The sequence below is a fragment of the Martes martes genome (assembly GCF_963455335.1).
Source record: "Martes martes genome assembly, chromosome: 13".
NCBI classification, from domain to species: domain Eukaryota; kingdom Metazoa; phylum Chordata; class Mammalia; order Carnivora; family Mustelidae; genus Martes; species Martes martes.
In genome coordinates this window covers 77,237,874-77,255,074 of record NC_137901.1, presented here as the reverse complement: position 1 = coordinate 77,255,074, position 17,201 = coordinate 77,237,874, and the positions used below count along the sequence as shown (strand labels likewise).

Sequence of the window (17,201 nt, the reverse complement as noted above, 5' to 3'; positions counted from 1 at the left end):
GTGGGGGGGGGGGCAGTGTGGTCTCCCAGGACTTTGGAGGTTTCTCTTATCAGCCTAATGGTGGGCGGAAACCGATCATCCTCTAATTTGGATGCTGTTTTCACCTCCATTGTTGATGCTAAGCCTTTGTTTGTTTGAACTAAGGCCTTCTATCTAGAGTCTTAGCACCCAGCAGCAAGCGGTAATATTTGAATAAGTGGAGGAGAATTCCTTTGTAAAGGGGTCCGGAGAACACCTGCTCCTTCGACCGCTCTATTACAGAGCAATTGCAGGATCTCAGTTGGAACGACTCTTGTGGTCCCCACTGATAACTCATATTGAGGTGGGAGGTAGGATTCTGGAGCCGGCTAGCTTGGGTTCCAATCTGCCCTGGGCCACTTTCTAGTTACTTACCCTTGGACACATGTTACTTGACTTTCCAAGACTTCAATTTCCTCCTCTGGCAAAGGAGGCTAATAATAATACCTACAATCTCCAAAGAGGTTAGTTTGTTCGCTTGTGGGTTTCTTTGGGTTTTGCTTTGCTGTGTTTTTAAAGAATAGACTGACTTTTCCTACGAAATGCTAGGAAGAGTGCTTAACACACAGTAGGACCACAGAAAATGTTGGGTGTTAGCATTCAGGCGCCAGGAACAGCACTAAGTGTTGGAGACACAACAACAAAAAAACAAATTAAATGCCTTCAAAGAACTCATACTCTAGGGGCGCCTGGGTGGCTCAGTTCGTTAAGCGCCTGGCTTGGGCTCAGGTCGTGATCCCAGGGTCCTGGGCTTGAGCCCCACATCTGGCTCCCTGCTTAGTGGGGACTCTGCTTCTCCCCTGGTTCCTCTCTCCGCTCACGTTCTCTCTCTCAAATAAGTAAGTAAAATCTTAAAAAAAAAAAAAAAGAACTCACACTCATGGAAGAGATGAAGAACAAACCAAACTAAAAAAACAAAACAAAAAGAGGTTACGATTTGTGCTATTAAAGAAAGTGATGCTTGGGACACCTGGGTGGAGGTTGAGCCTCCAACTCTTGGTTCCACCTGAAGTCTTGATCTCAGGATAGTGAGCTGATCCCTGTGTCAGGCTCTGCACTCAGCGTGGAGTCTGCTTGAGGCTTTTCCTCTCCCTCTGCCTCTTCCCCCTCAAATAAAGAAATAAGTCTTTTTTTAAAAAATTGGGGCGCCTGGGGCACCTGGGTGGCTCAGTGGGTTAAAGCCTCTGCCTTCAGCTCAGGTCATGATCCCAGGGTCCTGGGATCGAGCCCCGCATCGGGCTCTCTGCTTAGCGGGGAGCCTGCTTCCCCCTCGCTCTCCCTGCCTGCCTCTCTGCCTACTTGTCACCTCTGTCTGTCAAATGAATAAATAAAAAATCATTAAAAAAATTGGGGTGCCTGGGTGGCTCAATGGGTTGAAGCCTCTGCCTTCGGCTCGGGTCGTGATCCCGGGGTCCTGGGATCGAGCTCCACATCGGGCTCTCTGCTTGGTGGGGAGCCTGCTTCTGCCTCTCTCTCTGCCTGCCTCTCTGCCTACTTGTGATCTCTGTCAAATAAACAAATAAAATATATATATATTTTAAATGATACCTATGGGATGCCTGGGTGGCTCAGTTGGTTAAGCATCTGCCTTCAGCTCAGGTCATGATCCCAGGGTCCTGGGATCGAGTCCCATTTCAGGCTCCTTGCTCAACAGGGAGACTGCTTCTCCCTCTACCTGCCGCTCTCCCTGCTTGTGCTCTCCCTCTCTCTCTCTCTGGCAAATAAATAAATAAAATCTTTAAAAAATAAAAATAAATGACATTTGCATGGCACCTGGATGGCCCAGTCAGAAAAGCTTGTGGCTCTTGATCTCGGGATCATGAGCCTGAGACCCATACTGGGTGTAGAGATTATTTTTTTAAAGATTTTATTTATTTATTTGAGAGAGAGCGAACACACATGCGAGCACAAACAGGGGGAGTTGCGGAGGTAGATGGAGAAGCAGGCTCCCCTGGGAGCAGGAAGCCTGAGGGGCTTGATTCCGGGAACCCGGGATCGGGGATCGTGACCTGAGCTGAAAGCAGACTCTTTCCTGACTGAGTCACCCCGGTACCCTGGGTGTAGAGATTATTTAATAAATAAACTTAAAGAAATTCTTTTAAAAAATGATCCTTGTGATAAAGACAAGTATCAACTTTTCACCTTTGGAGAAAGTGACCAGATAAGGTCTCTCCTGAAAGGCTGATATTTAAGGGGAGGCATGCCACATGACAAGCAGGGGAAGAGGGTTCCAGGCAGAGGGCCCAGCGCAAAGGCCCTGAGGTGGGAATGAGGTTGGCTTGTTCAAGGATCACGAAAGGCAAACGGCTGGAGTGTGACACAGGAAGTGATGAAGGCAAGATATGAACCTGGGTTCAGTTTGACCGGGAATTTCATCACGTGTTTTAATTGCACCAATTTGCAGCAGGGTTCAAGTTCATTTGATGTTCTCAAGCTTGAATGGAGATCTAGAGTCTGACTGAAGTGTCAGAGTGATCTTCATCACAGGTGAGGTTTAAATAGACCTCCTCTCCATCAGAGCCATTTGTGCCAATGTCTGCCAACTTCAACACGGATAATGTATAATGTCAAGAACGATGCTATGTGCCTAACCGGGGAGCAGATGGGGCGTAGGAATTACAGAGAGGAACTGACCATGGGCAGGCCAGGTTCTCTTCTCTTCCTCTCCTGCAAAGTCTACAAATAGGAACAAGGTTAAAGACGCCATTTATTTTTTTTTTAAAGATTTTATTTATTTATTTGACACAGAGAGAGAGCACAAGCAGGGGGGAGCAGCAGGCAGAAGAAGAGAGAGAAGCACACTCCCAGCTGAGCAAGGAGCCGGATGTGGGGCTCGATCCCAGGACCCTGGGATCATGACCTGAGCTGAAGGCAGCAGCTTAACAGACTGAGCCACCCAGGCGTCCCTAAAGATGCCATTTAAATCAAACAATAACTCTATAGGGTGGGTCCACAGGGGACTTTTACCTTCTAATTTACTTCTGTCTGAAGTTTTTACAACAGGCATATTTTCTTTTGTCATTAGAACAACGAGAGCAAAATAATAATAAAAATTTTCAAGGTAAAAAAACATTTGTTTTAGAAGAATTAGTATTTGTTAGTGTACTGCCTGTCACGGGAGATGCAGGCATAGGGGTGTGGTGATTACCTGGGTGGAGTTTATGCTCTAGCCCTACTGTGCATGATGTTGTCAGATAAAAACAGAAGATATGTTATACTGCTTGTTAGAGTCTCAAAGTTGCGTTAAAATTTATTTTATTTTTTTAAAGATTTTATTTATTTATTTGACAGAGAGAGACACAGCAAGAGAGGGAACACAAGCAGGGGGAGTGGGAGAGGGAGAAGCAGGCCTCCTGCCGAGCAAGGAGCCCGATGTGGGGCTCAATCCCAAGATCCTGGGATCAGACCCCAGTCGAAGGCAGACGCTTAACAACTGAGCCACCCAGGTGCCCCAGTTGTGTCAAAATTTAAAGAAGCAGAATTTTGGGGCACCTGGGTGGTTTAGTCAGTTGAGTGTCTGACTGTTAGGTCATGATCTCAGGGTCCTGGGATCGAGTCCCCAGTAGGGTTCCCCGTTGAGCTGGGAGTCTGTTTCTCCATCTGCCCTTCCCCTGCTCATGCTCTCTCTCTCTCAAATAAAGAAATAAAATCTTTTTAAAAATAAAATAAAGAAGCAGAGGGACACCTGAGTGGCTCAGTTGGTTAAGCGGCTGCCTTCGGCTCGGGTCATGATCCCAGCATCCTGGGATCGAGTCCCACATCGGGCTTCTTGCTCGGCAGGGAGTCTGCTTCTCCCTCTGCCTACCACTCTGTCTGCCTGTGCTCGCTCGCTCTCTCTAACAAATAAATAAATTTAAAAATAATAATAATAATAACAAAAATAAAGCAGAATCACCTTGTTTTAAAAAAAAATATATATATATATATATAAATATATATAAAGTACTATGGGGCGCCTGGATGGCTCAGTGGGTTAAAGCCTCTGCCTTCGGCTGGGGTCGTGATCCCAGGGTTCTGGGATGGAGCCCAACATCAGGCTCTCTACTTGGCAGGGAGCCTGCTTCCTACTCTCTCTCTCTCTCTCTCTGCCTCTTGTGATTTCTGTCTGTCAAATAAACAAATAAAATAAAATTTAAAAAGAAACATAAAGAATTTTAAAAAATAAAAAATATTGACTAAGCACTGTGTTTGGTGTTGGGATATAGGAGTGAGCAAAGCAGACAAGGTCCCTGCTGTCACGGAGCTCCCAGGTTACTTAGACGTTAGGGAGCTGAGGAGCGGAAAGAGCATTCCTGGCAGAGGGAACAGCACGAACAAAGCCCCCGAGGTTGGAAATAGAAATAGAAATAGAAACAGAAAGAAGGTTAGCTCAGGGGATGTGTCCTTGGTGAAAACAGTGGAGAGAGGCAGGGATTGTATCCTTCAGGATGGTGGAGGTCAGAATAAGGGTTTTGTCTAAGGGAACAGGAAGCCATTGAAGGGTTGCAAAGTGGAGTGGTGGCATAGTCAGAATTGTGCTTTAGAAGGGTCACCCAAGGGAGAGAGAACAGTGGCCATAACTAAAGCAGGGATGGAGAAGATGAGAAAGCCTGAGCTCTCTTTTGAGCATGGAGCTTGAACTCCATGTGCGGCTTGAACTCACAACCTTGAGATCGAGACCTGAGCTGAGATCAAGAGTCAGATGCTTAACCGGCTGAGCCACCCAGGTGCCCCACGAAAGACATTTCTTTCTTTCTTTTTTTTTTTTTTAAAGATTTTTATTTATTTATTTCACAGACAGAGATCACAAGTAGGCAGAGAGGCAGGCAGAGAGAGAGAGAAGCAGGCTCCCTGCCGAGCAGAGAGCCCAATGTGGGGCTCGATCCCAGGACCCTGGGATCATGACCTGAGCCGAAGGCAGAGGCTTTAACTCACTGAGCCACCCAGGTGCCCCCAGGAAAGACATTTCTAAGGTAAAATCCAGTTGGTGGTTGACCAAATGCAAGGATGAAGGGGAAGAAGACAACGAGAAAGACCTATCCCTAGTTTGTTAGTGTGGGGACTGCATGGATGGTAGTGCTGTTCTCAGGCCACCTAACCACTGACAAGAGATGCCTGAAATTAATAATCTAGCAGGAGAGCCAGGCAGGGAGACAACCATTCATCACACACAGGATAATGAAATGTGCAAGAAGAGAGATGCTGGTAGGGCCTCTGGGGGCAAAGAGGGAGGGGAGATGGGTTCTGACTGGGGAGCCTCAAAGAGCAAAGAGATCACAACAGATTGAACAGTTGGAGAGAAGCTGGAGACAGGAGGCTGGGAAGACGACACATGATATAGGGCTTGGAGAAGACCTATGTGGTTGAGACATAAAGTGGCTGGAGGTTCTCCCAGGAGGCCATACCTCTGGCCACCCGAAGAGTCAGTGAAGAGAACTCACACTCAGTTCTAGAAAAGGACTTGGTCCTTCCTGTGTTTTAGAAATTCAGTGGTGAGTGTGTAAGAGGTAGTCATCTACGCACAGAATATCTTGGGAAGATTCATTAGAAATCTCTAGTACGGTAACCTTCTTTGCAATAAAACTGTAGTTGGAGGACAGGGATGGGAGATGACTTTTCCTTCTTTATTTTTATTTTTTTATTTTTTGGTGATTTGAACCATGTAGATGTATTACCTATTTGATACTCCAATACTTATATAATTATTTTTTAAAAAAGATTATTTATTTATTTATTTGACAGAGAGAGAGAGAGATCACAAGTAGGCAGAGAGGCAGGCAGAGAGAGAGAAGGGGAAGTAGGCTCCCCACTGTGTAGAGAGCCCAATGTGGGGCTTGATTCCAGAACCCTGGGATCATGACCCAAGCCGAAGGCAGAGGCCAAACCCACTGAGTCACCCAGGTGCCCCTACTTAGATAATTATTTTTTTTAAAGATTTTATTTATTTATTTGAGAGAGAGACAGTGAGAGAGAGCATGAACAAGGAGAAGGTCAGAGGGAGAAGCAGACTTCCCATGGAGCTGGGAGCCCGATGCGGGACTCGATCCCGGGACTCCGGGATCATGACCTGAGCCGAAGGCAGTCGTCCAACCAACTGAGCCACCCAGGCGTCCCAGATAATTATTTTTTTTAAAGATTTTATTTATTTATTTGACGGACAGAGATCACAAGTAGGCAGAGAGGCAGGCAGAGAGAGAGGGGGAAGGAGGTTCCCTGCTGAGCAGAGAGCCCGATGTGGGACTCAATCCCAGGACCCTGAGATCATGACCTGAGCTGAAGGCAGAGGCTTAACCCACTGAGCCACCCAGGCACCCCTCTACTTAGATAATTATTAAGAAAAAAGCAGGTACTGGGGGCATCTGGCTGTCTCAGTCAGTGGAGCATGTGACTCTTAATCTCCGCGTCATGAGTTCAAACCCCACGCTGGATGTAGAGCGTACATTTAAAAAAAAAAAAAAAAAGACTGGAGTCAGAGAGCTGTGCATTTCATCTTGCCTCAGTCAAGCTTATCTCTAGTTGTGTCAATTTTTGCTTCTCGGCCCAGTTTCCTCATCTGTAAAATGAGGATAATAGTACTTACTTCCTGGGTTGTTGGAAAAATTAAATGAGATAATATATGTTGAATGTCTGTCTGTACTGCAGTAAGGATAGGCTAGATAGATGCTATTAGTGTTAATAATTTAATGGTAAGTTAGATGGGCACACACCCCCTCCAAGGATAATCTCGGCTTGACACACAGGGGAGGGTCAAGGGAAGAGATTTGGAATCAAACACAGCTGAGTTCTGTCTCACTAAGTGAGGACTACGTCTCTAAGCCACAACGGCCCTCCTCTGCAAATGAGGATGCTAACACAACTTCCTCCTAAGATCAAAGAGCTACTGGGTGGGGACGGTTAGTCAATGCCAAGTGCAGTGCCCTGTGAGTTATGAGTAAGGAAGGCCAAGGTTTTCAGGATGATCTCTCTTTCTCTCTCTCTCCCGCCCCCCACACCTCCACCTTCAACCCAGGGGCCCTGTCAAGTCTCTCCTGTCTGCCTCCCACTAAGGGGTGAGTTGGAGGTGGGGACATTCTCCAGGAAGTGGAGTTTTCTCTTTTTTGTTCCAGTCCAGGGAAGATGCAGGAAAAATTTCAGAGGCAAGGCATTGAGGAGGAGTCCTCAATGGGTCGGGTTGAGGACGGGTCGGGCTCCGTCTATCCCTCTCGCAGGTTCCACCTCCCATTCTCCTTCAGGGATCCTGAGGTCGGACAGCCAAGTTGAAGGTCGCAGACACTACTCTTCTCCGTCCAGACTTGTGGGCGGTGCCCGCACATGCGGAGCCTGCCACCCACAGGGAGAGAGCGGTACTGCAGACGCGGGTGCCAGAGAAACCCCCATCGCCATCGAGTCCTCCTCGCGTCAATGTTTGTTCAGCGCCTTTTCTGCGCCAGGCGAAGGGGTCTCTGTCCTCATGGGGCTTATGGTCTCATGGGAAGAATAGCAGCAACTTCATAATCTGCTTTTTTGTGAAAGCCGTGTTCCTTTTTTTTTTTTTTTTGAGATTTATTTATTTTAAAGAGAGAGAGCACGAGCTGGGGGAGCAGATGGAGAGGGAGACAGAATGTCAAGCAGACTCCACGCTGAGCTCAGAGCCAGAGATGGGGGCTCAACCTCATGACCATGAGATCAGGATCTGAGCCTAAACCAAGAGTTGGGCTCTTAACCGACTGCATCACCTAGGCTTCCCTGAAAAGCCCCTGTTCTTATAACACAAGTGATATACATTCATTGCAGTAAATTTGAAAAGAAAATTAATGCCAAGACATTACTTCTGTTAACATGTGAGTATAGTCCTTACAGTATTTCTTGGTACATTTTACAAAAAGTGGAAACATGCATTTCATAACATTTTGTAGCCTGCTTTGTTGTGTTTAACAGCTTTATTGAGATATATTTCACATAACATACACCAGCCTTGCTTTTAACTTAACAGTGGAGGGTTAATAATAATGCAGTGCAAATTGCTGTTTGTTGAGCAAGGTGCTGAGATTTTTCACACACATCATCACATCACATCCCAAAACTGTAGGATGTAGGCACTAATATCTTCTTCGTTCTGAGATGAAGAAACAGACACAGAAAAGGAAAGTGAGAGGCACCTGGCTGGCTCAGTCCGTGGAGTGTGCAGTTCTTGATCTTGAGGTTGTGAGATAGAGCCCCATGTTGGACATAGAAATACATGCATAAAAAAGGTGGGGGGGTTTTCCAGTAAAAGTTATCCAGCCTTGTCTGAGAATGTAATTTTTAAAAAAGTAATCTCTATATTCAACATGGGGCTCAAACTCACGACCCTGAGATCAAAAGTTGAATGCTCTCTGAACATGATTTCTTTTTTTATTTTTATTTTTTATTTTTTTTTCTTTTTTTATTTTTTAAAGAATTTATTTATTTGAGGGACGCCTGGGTGGCTCAGTCAGTTAAGCAGCTGCCTTCAGCTCAGGTCATGATCCTGGGGTCCTGGGATCAAGCCCCGAATTGGGCTCCTTGCTCAGCGGGAAGCCTGCTTTTCTCCCTGCTTCTGCCTGCCACTCTGCCTGCTTGTGGCTCTCTCTCTCTCTGATAAATAAATAAATAAATAAATAAATAAATAAATACAATCTTTTTTTAAAAAAGAATTTATTTATTTGAAAGAGAGAGAGAGAGGTTCACACACAAGCAGGGGGAGGGCCAGAGGGAGAGGGAGAAGCAGACTCCCTGCTGAGCTGGGAGCGGATCCCAGGACCCCGGGATCATGATATGAGCTGAAGACAGACGCTTAACTGACTGAGCCACCCAGGTGCCCCAAGAACATGAGTTCTTAACTATTTTGTTATGCCTGCTCTGCGCTGTATGGAATTCAGAAGAATCAGGGGGGAAAAGGGGAGAGGCTGTCCTGGAGCTCAGAGTGTAAATGAGGGCGTAGAATGTTCTTCATACACAGTACACTGAGCTTAAACATCACTGAGGGACCACAACAGGGAGCCATGATTTAATCAGGAAAGGCTGCCTGTAGGAGAGGACTGGGTGGGGTGTGTGTAGACATAGATGGGCAACAGGGTGGGCAGAGCACTTCTAGCCAGGAGGGGCCAGCCTCAGAGAAGTTTCAGGTTCAGACATGTGTATGAGCACAAACAGGGACCAGTAGGGGAAAATAATTGAGCCCCAAGTTCTCTGGGAATAAAGAGATGGGTGACACCTGTGGTCTGCCCTCCAAAAACTACTCAGAGGGGTGGGGGAACCATGGAAATAAATAATAGTTACCCTTCACTGTGCACATCCCACATTCCAGGTTTTCTACCTACACTATCACATTTAACTTCACAACAGATTGTGAAGATTGCCAGTTGTTGGCCTCCTTATAAATGAAGAAAGGAAGTCTCAGAGAAATAAGTGCCTTGCTGTAGGTCCCTGAGTAGGGAGGGCTAGGGCCAAGAGAGTCAACTGAGGCGGCTCAGGGTCTGAATCTGGTGCTCTAACTGGCAAGCTACACTATTCTGCCTGCCCTAACTGCCCCCAAAGAAACAGACTTTCACAGCGAGCCCCCTGCGCAAACCTTCAGGTGTATTACAGCCAGGGATCTTTGTAAATTGCAAAGCTGATCATCTTTCTCCTAGCTTAAAACAAAGCCTTCTCGGTACCCTTCAGATAAAATCTTAACTCTACCACCTGCAGGACCCTTTAAGTTTTTGCTCCTTCCCTGCCTTCACACCTCCAGCCTTAAGGCACTGTTTGGAATTCCAGATATAGTGCCCTTATCTTTTCTCTCTGTCTGGAAAACTCTTTTTATCTCCCTCCCAATTCAAATTTGTCCCTGACTCATTTATATTTATTTGGGAAGGAGCCATGACTTAGATGTCACCTCCTACAGAAAGACTTCCTGTGTTGCCCCTCTATAATCCAGGCCCTTATGCTCTGCTTCCATGACCTTATACACCTTCTCTTAATCATGGCAATAATAATAATAGTTTACAATTTTTGAGCATTCCACTTTGTGCTAACATTACTTGAGTTGTTGAAGCAGTATCACACAGTAATTAAACATGCAAGTTTTTAAAAAAATATTTTATCTATTTATTTGACAGAGATCACAAGTAGACAGAGAGGCAGGCAGAGAGAGGAGGAAGCAGGCTCCCCGCGGAGCAGAGAGCCCAATGCGGGGCTCGATCCCAGGACCCCGGGATCATGACCTGAGCCGAAAGCAGAGGCTTTAACCCACTGAGCCACCCAGGCACCCCTAAACATGCAAGTTTTTAGACCAGATTTTCTGGATTTGAATCCTGGCTCAGTCACTTAAAGGGCTGTGAAATTTAGGCAAATGGCTTAATCTCCCATTGTACCTCAGTTGCCTTGTCGGTAAAATGGGGATAAGAATAGCACCTATCTCATAGGACTGTTGTAGCTGTGAAGGGCCCAGGACATGCTAAGTGGGTTTTTTAAAAAATATTTTTTTAAAGATTTATTTTTTTTCATACACACACACACACACTCACACACACACAGAGCACAAGCAGGGGGAATTGGAGAGAGAGAAGCAGGCTCCCTGCTGAGCAAGGAGCCCAATGTGGGGCTTGATCCCAGGACCTGAGCCGAAGGCAGACACTTGACTGACTGAGCCACCCAGGCACCCTGACAGTAAGTGCTTAATGAATATTAGCTAATAACTTTTATTCTGTTAAGTCCTTGTAATGACTCTAATTCACAGGTGGAAAATCTAAGAGGTAACTTGACTTCCCCTTGATTACATAGGTAAGTAGCAGACCTGGGACTTGAACTTGACACCAAGGTGCATGCTGCACTGCCTCCCATTGTAGAACCCCTCACACTGGTTGTAATAACTGTTTATTTGTCAGTCTCTCCCTCTAGACCGGGTGTTCCATTGAGGATAATTTCTGTCACCCCAGTCCAGGGACACAGTTGATTCCCTAATTAAAGGAGCTAATGATGCTGAACAGCTCAGACAAGTTATTCAGAGGATGGAGGTGGTGGTCGTAACACCCTGGCTTCCCCTGCAGTATGCTTTGAAAAAGGTTTCAGTGTCTGTTCCTAGGATTAGTCTGTTAGCAGACAAATATTTATTAGTCCGGGAATTGGAGGTGCTCTTATAGGGAAAAGCCACTTTAGGAACAGCAAGCAGGATACCCCTAGATAAATAAGCTTTCCCCTAAGCAAGCACTGTCCTTGGCAGGGAGCCTCCCCCAGTCTTAACAACCATGCCTCCCCTCATCAGCTGCCCCTAGTATTGCGATGTCCACCTGCCAGCTCCCTGTTTCAAGGAAATAGAGCATCAGAGACCTTAGTGGCTTCAGCATGAGCATAAACATCGCCAGCTGCCAGAGAGGATGACGTCAAATCCAGGCCTGGCTGGCCATGGCCTTGGGGAGGCTCCCTGCACAGAGAGGCTTGGTGCCCTGGGGGTCACTGTGAGAGGCAGCACAAGCTGGTGACTGCCAGCTCAGTACCCTGAGGACACATTTGATGATTCTGTCCATTCTCAAGGACCCCACGACTTGAAATATTTTTCTTTCCAAAACCCACTGATGTCAGAAATCAGATAGCTATTCCTTTTCTTTTCAGAGCCTCAGATCAGCATGAACTTGACAGGGTGACCTCTTAGGCTTGGTATCATTCTACCTAAAGCAAATCCTGTATGGCTTTGAGGTTAAAAGAACTGGCTTGAGTCCCAGACTGTCTGGGTCTAAAGCACCTGTGTAAAGATTCTGACTGTGGTCAATTTCCTACACCTCCCAGAGTCTCAGTTTTCTTATATGAAAATTGAGTAGAATAGTATCTGATTCACAGGATCTTGGTTGGGATTAATGTATATTCAGTGAGTGCCTCTTGTGTGCCAAGTGTGGGGTTCATACCAGTGAACAAAACAGTCCGTGCCCCCTGGTGTTTGGTGAAGGAAAGCAGACAATAAACCAATAAATATTTAATACAACAGATGGTGGTAAGTGCCGTGAAGATAGATAAGGCGCAGTAAGGAGGATAGAGATAGAGTGTCAGGGTGGGGAGGAGTTATTTCACTTCTGGGTGGTCTGGGAAGGACTTTCTGATAAGAGGACTTCTGAGCAGACTCCTGAGTGAAATGAGGATGCAATTCATGGGGCCATCTGGGAGAAAACTCTTCCAGGCAGAGAAATGAGCAAGTGCAACAGTCCTGAGGCAGGAACATGGGTGGAACGTCCAAGGAAAGTCAAGAAGGCCAATGTAGCTGGAGTGAAATGGGCAAGGGGGCAGGGAGAAAGGATGATATGAGAGAGGTGACTAGGGGCAGGGCGTGGACAACTCAGTACCCTACTCTAAGAACTTTGGTATTTACTCTGAGTGAGATGGGAGCCATAGGAGGATTTTGAGCCAAAAAAGAAGATGATCTGACCGATTTTATTTATTTATTTACTTAAGATTTATTTATTTATTTGATACAGAGACAGACAATGAGAGAGGGGATACAAGTAGGGGGAGTGGGAGAGGGAGAAGCAGGTTTCCTGTCAAGCAAGGATCCCAATGCAGGGCTTGATCCCAGGACCCTGGGACCATGACCTGAGCTGAAGGCAGACGCTCAATGACTGAGCCATCCAGGCGCCCCAATCTGACAGATTTTAAAGGATCCTTCTGACTGGCATGTAGAAAATAGACTGGAGGGGAACCAGGTAGCAGCAAGACCGGTCAGGAGGCTGTTAGAGTTGTCCAGGAGAGAGATGAGAACACCTTTGATCAAACTGGTAGCGCCAGGCAGTAGGAAATGGTCATATTCTGGATGTGCCTGAAGGAAGAGCTGACAGGATTTGGATGATGGATTGGATATAAAGTGTGTGTGTGTGTGTGTGTGTGTGTGTGTGTGTGTGTACATGAGAGAGAGAGAGAGTGTGTGTGTCGAGTCAAAGATGACTCCAAAGTGTTTAACTTGAGGAATGGAATAGTCACTTAGTGAGGTGGGGAAGACAGTTTGTATGAAGTGCTCACTGTGGGTGTGGGCACAAAATAAATGCCCAATAAATATTAGCTATTCTTTGTGGTTTTGATTTTGGTGTCCCAGGCTATCCAAACTCAGTCACCCGAGGCTCTGGAAATGATGAACATACCCGGCAAAAACATCATAAGCATCATGCCTAATATGTTTATTGTGAGCCAAGCACATGATAGAATGTTTACTTAGCAGTACCCCCTACAAAGTATACAAAAGCCCTATGAGAAAATGAATATTTGTAGAATTTTTAATATATTTCAGACATTTTTCATTGATTCCTTTCCCCACCACTAGAATGTGAGTTACATGAGAGAGATCTTACGCCTACTGTGTACTACCACACATGCCTGGCACATAGCAGGCACCTTGGTTAATATTCATGGAATGAAATCTCATGATTATAGATGGAGGCTGAGTAACATCCGAAGGTGGAACTGGGTTCTGATAAATATTTATTGGATAGAGGGATTTATAAATGGGTATTACATTCCCATTTTGGAGAAGAGGAACCAGCTGGTGGCAGACCAAAGAACTGAACCCAGGATATCCTGATCCTTGAGTGTGGACCCTTTCCATGGCCACACTATGGAGCTTCATAATGTGGCCCTTTGGCTGTGTTTGAGGATGCCTAGGAATTTGATGATCCTGATGATCCCGACAGCATACCATAATATGTAAAAACCCTAGCTACTCAGAGAAAGAAAGAGCTAATGCGAGATCAGATTGTGATGCTCTAGTAACATGGTCCTAAATTTTTGTCTTCATGAAACTGCATAGCTTAGGTTACGCAGGGTGAAAGGATGGAAACAGAATGTGAATCCAGTCTTTCCACACCAGTGTCCTATTTGTTCTCCTACTTGGATTTTTAACTTGGGGTACAAGGACTCTTGGAGGGGTGTCTCTGGATGTACTTTATGGTACATTCTTCCTACAACATTGTGTGCTTAGGAGCAGGTGCATTTTTGGGAGAAGGGGTTCATAGCTTTCATTACATTCTCAAAGAGGCCTATGATCCAAAAGTTTCCTTACATTTTCTCTTATGAATTTTTGGGGGTGCTTAAAAGAACCCCCAAATTTATTCTCTCATAGTTCTGGAGGCTAGAAGTAAAAAATCAAGGTGTTAGCAGGGCCATGCTCCTTCTGAATGGCCTCTTGGGAAAACCCATACGGCGTCTCTTCTAGCTTGTCTTGTGGCCACATCACTCCAATCTCTACCTCAGTCTTAACATTGCCTTCTCCTCTATTGTTATTATTTTAATTTAAAAAATTTTTAAAGATTTTATTTATTTGAGAGAGAGCACGAGCAAGGGGGAGGGGTAGAAGGAGAGAGAGAAGCATACTTCCTGCTGAGCTGGGAGCCTGATGCAGGACTCAATCCCAGGAAGCTGGGATCATGAACTGAGCCAGAAGCAGACGCTTAAACGACTGAGCCACCCAAGCGCCCCCATATTTTACTAATAAAACTGTTTTAAATGAGTAGAAGAAAGACAAAAGAACTGGGGGAAGAGGATTGAAGAGGCAAAACATGCTAATTTTTGTTTCCAGAATTTCGAGAGAAGGCTAACGTGACGAAAAAAGCCGAAAGTTAAGGATGTTGAGGCAGGATTAAAATCCAGATCTTCTGGTACCAATTCCAGGGCTCCTTCTGGTTCCCGTTGTTTTCATTCATTCATTCACTCACTCACTCATTCATTTGTACCGAGTACCTGCTCCGTGCCAGGTACAATTCCAGGCTCTGGGAATGGTGCTGTGGAAAACTCCGGCATCAAAGAGTTTATATTCTAGTAGGGGAGGCAGACATAATAATGATGACGACGATTATTATGTCAAGTGCAAAGAAAAATGGCGTCACAGAACGGGGAGGAACAGGAATGGCATTTTAGATGGGGTGTTCTGAGCTCAGAACCTCCAGTTGCTGTCCGCGGACTCCAACCAAGACAGCGCTTCCGAAGGCCCGCTTGCCCCGCCCCCCACCCCTCCAACCTCTCTTTCGCGCTTAGCCTCACCTAGCCTCCCCGGGGTGGTGACTGTGGGGAGATGGGCGTGCACACGGTGGGTGGAGAGCGCATGCTCCCTCGAGATGCGTGGCTCTGGGGATTTTAATTAGAACTCCGACCGCCGGGAGGATAGTACGCACGCTCCTCGCCTTAAGGCGAGTGGGAAGGATCCGCCCAATAGGAGTTTGCTTTCGAGATTGTGGTCCCGCCCCCAACCCAAATTCTACTTCCGCTTCCGGTGCCGAGGCTGTCCAGCTTGAAAATGGCGGCGGCGGCGGGGGCTTCTCTGTTCCGGCTGTCTGGGCTGCTAGGTCGGTCCGGGGCACAGCTGGGGCGGCCCATGTCAAGTGGCGCCCACGGCGAGGAGGGCTCAGGTACTGGAGCTGCGGTTCGCGGGGCGGGCCTCAGCCCCACTCGAGCGAGGCGGGGCATGACTGTGACCTTGGCTTGAGGTCTTGGGGGGGGCGGGGTGAGACCCGGGCGGGGTCCCCATCAGGCCTGAGCGATCGTGCCTCCTTTGCAGCTCGCATGTGGAAGGCCCTCACCTACTTCGTAGCGCTCCCCGGCGTGGGTGTGAGCATGCTGAATGTCTTCCTGAAGTCGCATCATGGAGAGCATGAGAGACCCGAGTTCGTCGCCTACCCCCATCTCCGCATCAGATCCAAGGTAGGCCTTTGTAGTCTCTTCGAGCATCAATTCCCGTTTTATTACAAATGCCTAGTCTAAGTTCTTCATTCTCTAAAATCGTGCAAAATTTGTCATTTGATTTTTACAAATTTTTATTTTCTCCGGTTTTATGGAAATGTAACAGACTTGGGGGGAGTCACATCTGTTTTCTTTTTCAAGGTCATACAGTAAGTGCCCTTCAGATTTTTTTTTTTCCCCTGACCCATCCGCCCTCTGCCTTCTCATACTCTTTTGAAAAGGTTGTCCCTTGTATGAGACTTAGGGGTTTGGGAATCTCCCTTAGAGCGGCAAAATCTGAAGGTGATTCACCCCTCTCTGACCTGGGCATCTGACAGGTACTAGCTGCATGATGAAGAGACTAAAACTTTCTCCTATTCCTACCTCTGCGAGTTATTTTCACAACTGTTTTATCTTTTGCTATTGGTGTAGACGTAATCATTTGTTTTTCATTGCTTTTTTTAACTATTCTTAACAAGATGCCCTGCTGGCTCTTTAATAACTATTACATCACTTAGCCAAGATAGGACTGGCCTTAACAGAAACTTAAGCTAGATTCTTAGATTCAGAAAGAATTTTTGAGTCTGAGCCCCACTCCCACCCTTGTACAAAGGTGTAGAAGCCACTTAAGCATAGTTTTTAACCTCACTAGTATTGACATTTGGGTCTGGATAATTCTTGTTGCAGCAAGGGGCTATCCTATGAGTCCTAGGATATTTACCAGCATCCTTGACCTCTACCCACTGCATGCCCTCTCCCAGATGTCTCTAAATATTGCCCCATGTCCCTGGAGGGGCAAAATCATCCAGGTTTGGAAACCACTGCCCTAGAGCAATGTTTTTTCAAAGGCAGCATGCAAAAAATTGAGGGTAGGTTGCAGTTTCCAATCCAGAGGTTTGTTTTAGATCTGGAACGAAGCCCAAAGTCTACATTTAAATAAGCATCTTCTCTTGTTTACCTCTACCATACTGATAGGATGATGTGAAGATTACACTTCCACAAACACTGCAGTGCCAGGGAGAGGCTTATGAATAATAAACTTGAGTTTGCCTTTCCTATTGTCTACTTTAAAATCTCTCCTGGAAGTTAAAAGAGCTCCCTTAAATTATGGGAAGGCTGAAATACCCCAATAGTTAAAGGACTAATTATCATTTTGTTTTTGTGTATAGTTTGTCACTTAACCCTTATCTGAAGCAGTTCATGGCAGTGCTGTTCTGAATTCTTTTCTGGAATTGCCTAATTGACATCTTCACTCCACAGCCCTTTCCCTGGGGAGATGGTAATCATACTCTATTCCATAACTCTCACGTGAATCCACTTCCAACCGGCTATGAAGATGAATAGAACCTGGACCGCCACCCAATGGGGACCACAGCACTGGTTTGGACCATGGCTCTGCACACGGACCAGAAAAGTCTATGGGACCATAAGCTCACCTTCCTTACTTGTATCAAATGATGACCAGTATACTGATCTTCCATCCCTTTGCTTGTGGCAGGAGATGGCTTAAATAAATAACTTAGATTGGTCAATGA

The 17,201-nt window shown here is 46.1% G+C and overlaps 1 protein-coding gene across 1 annotated transcript; it reads left to right on the top strand.

Moving 5' to 3' along the window:
• Positions 1 to 15,098: 15,098 nt before the first annotated feature.
• Positions 15,099 to 17,201, top strand: COX6A1 (cytochrome c oxidase subunit 6A1). Its single transcript, XM_080821403.1, has 3 exons — positions 15,099 to 15,356; positions 15,506 to 15,648; positions 16,927 to 17,201. Exons 1-3 carry the CDS (start codon positions 15,245 to 15,247, stop codon positions 17,008 to 17,010), a joined length of 339 nt encoding a protein of 112 aa, XP_080677529.1. The 5' UTR covers positions 15,099 to 15,244; the 3' UTR covers positions 17,011 to 17,201.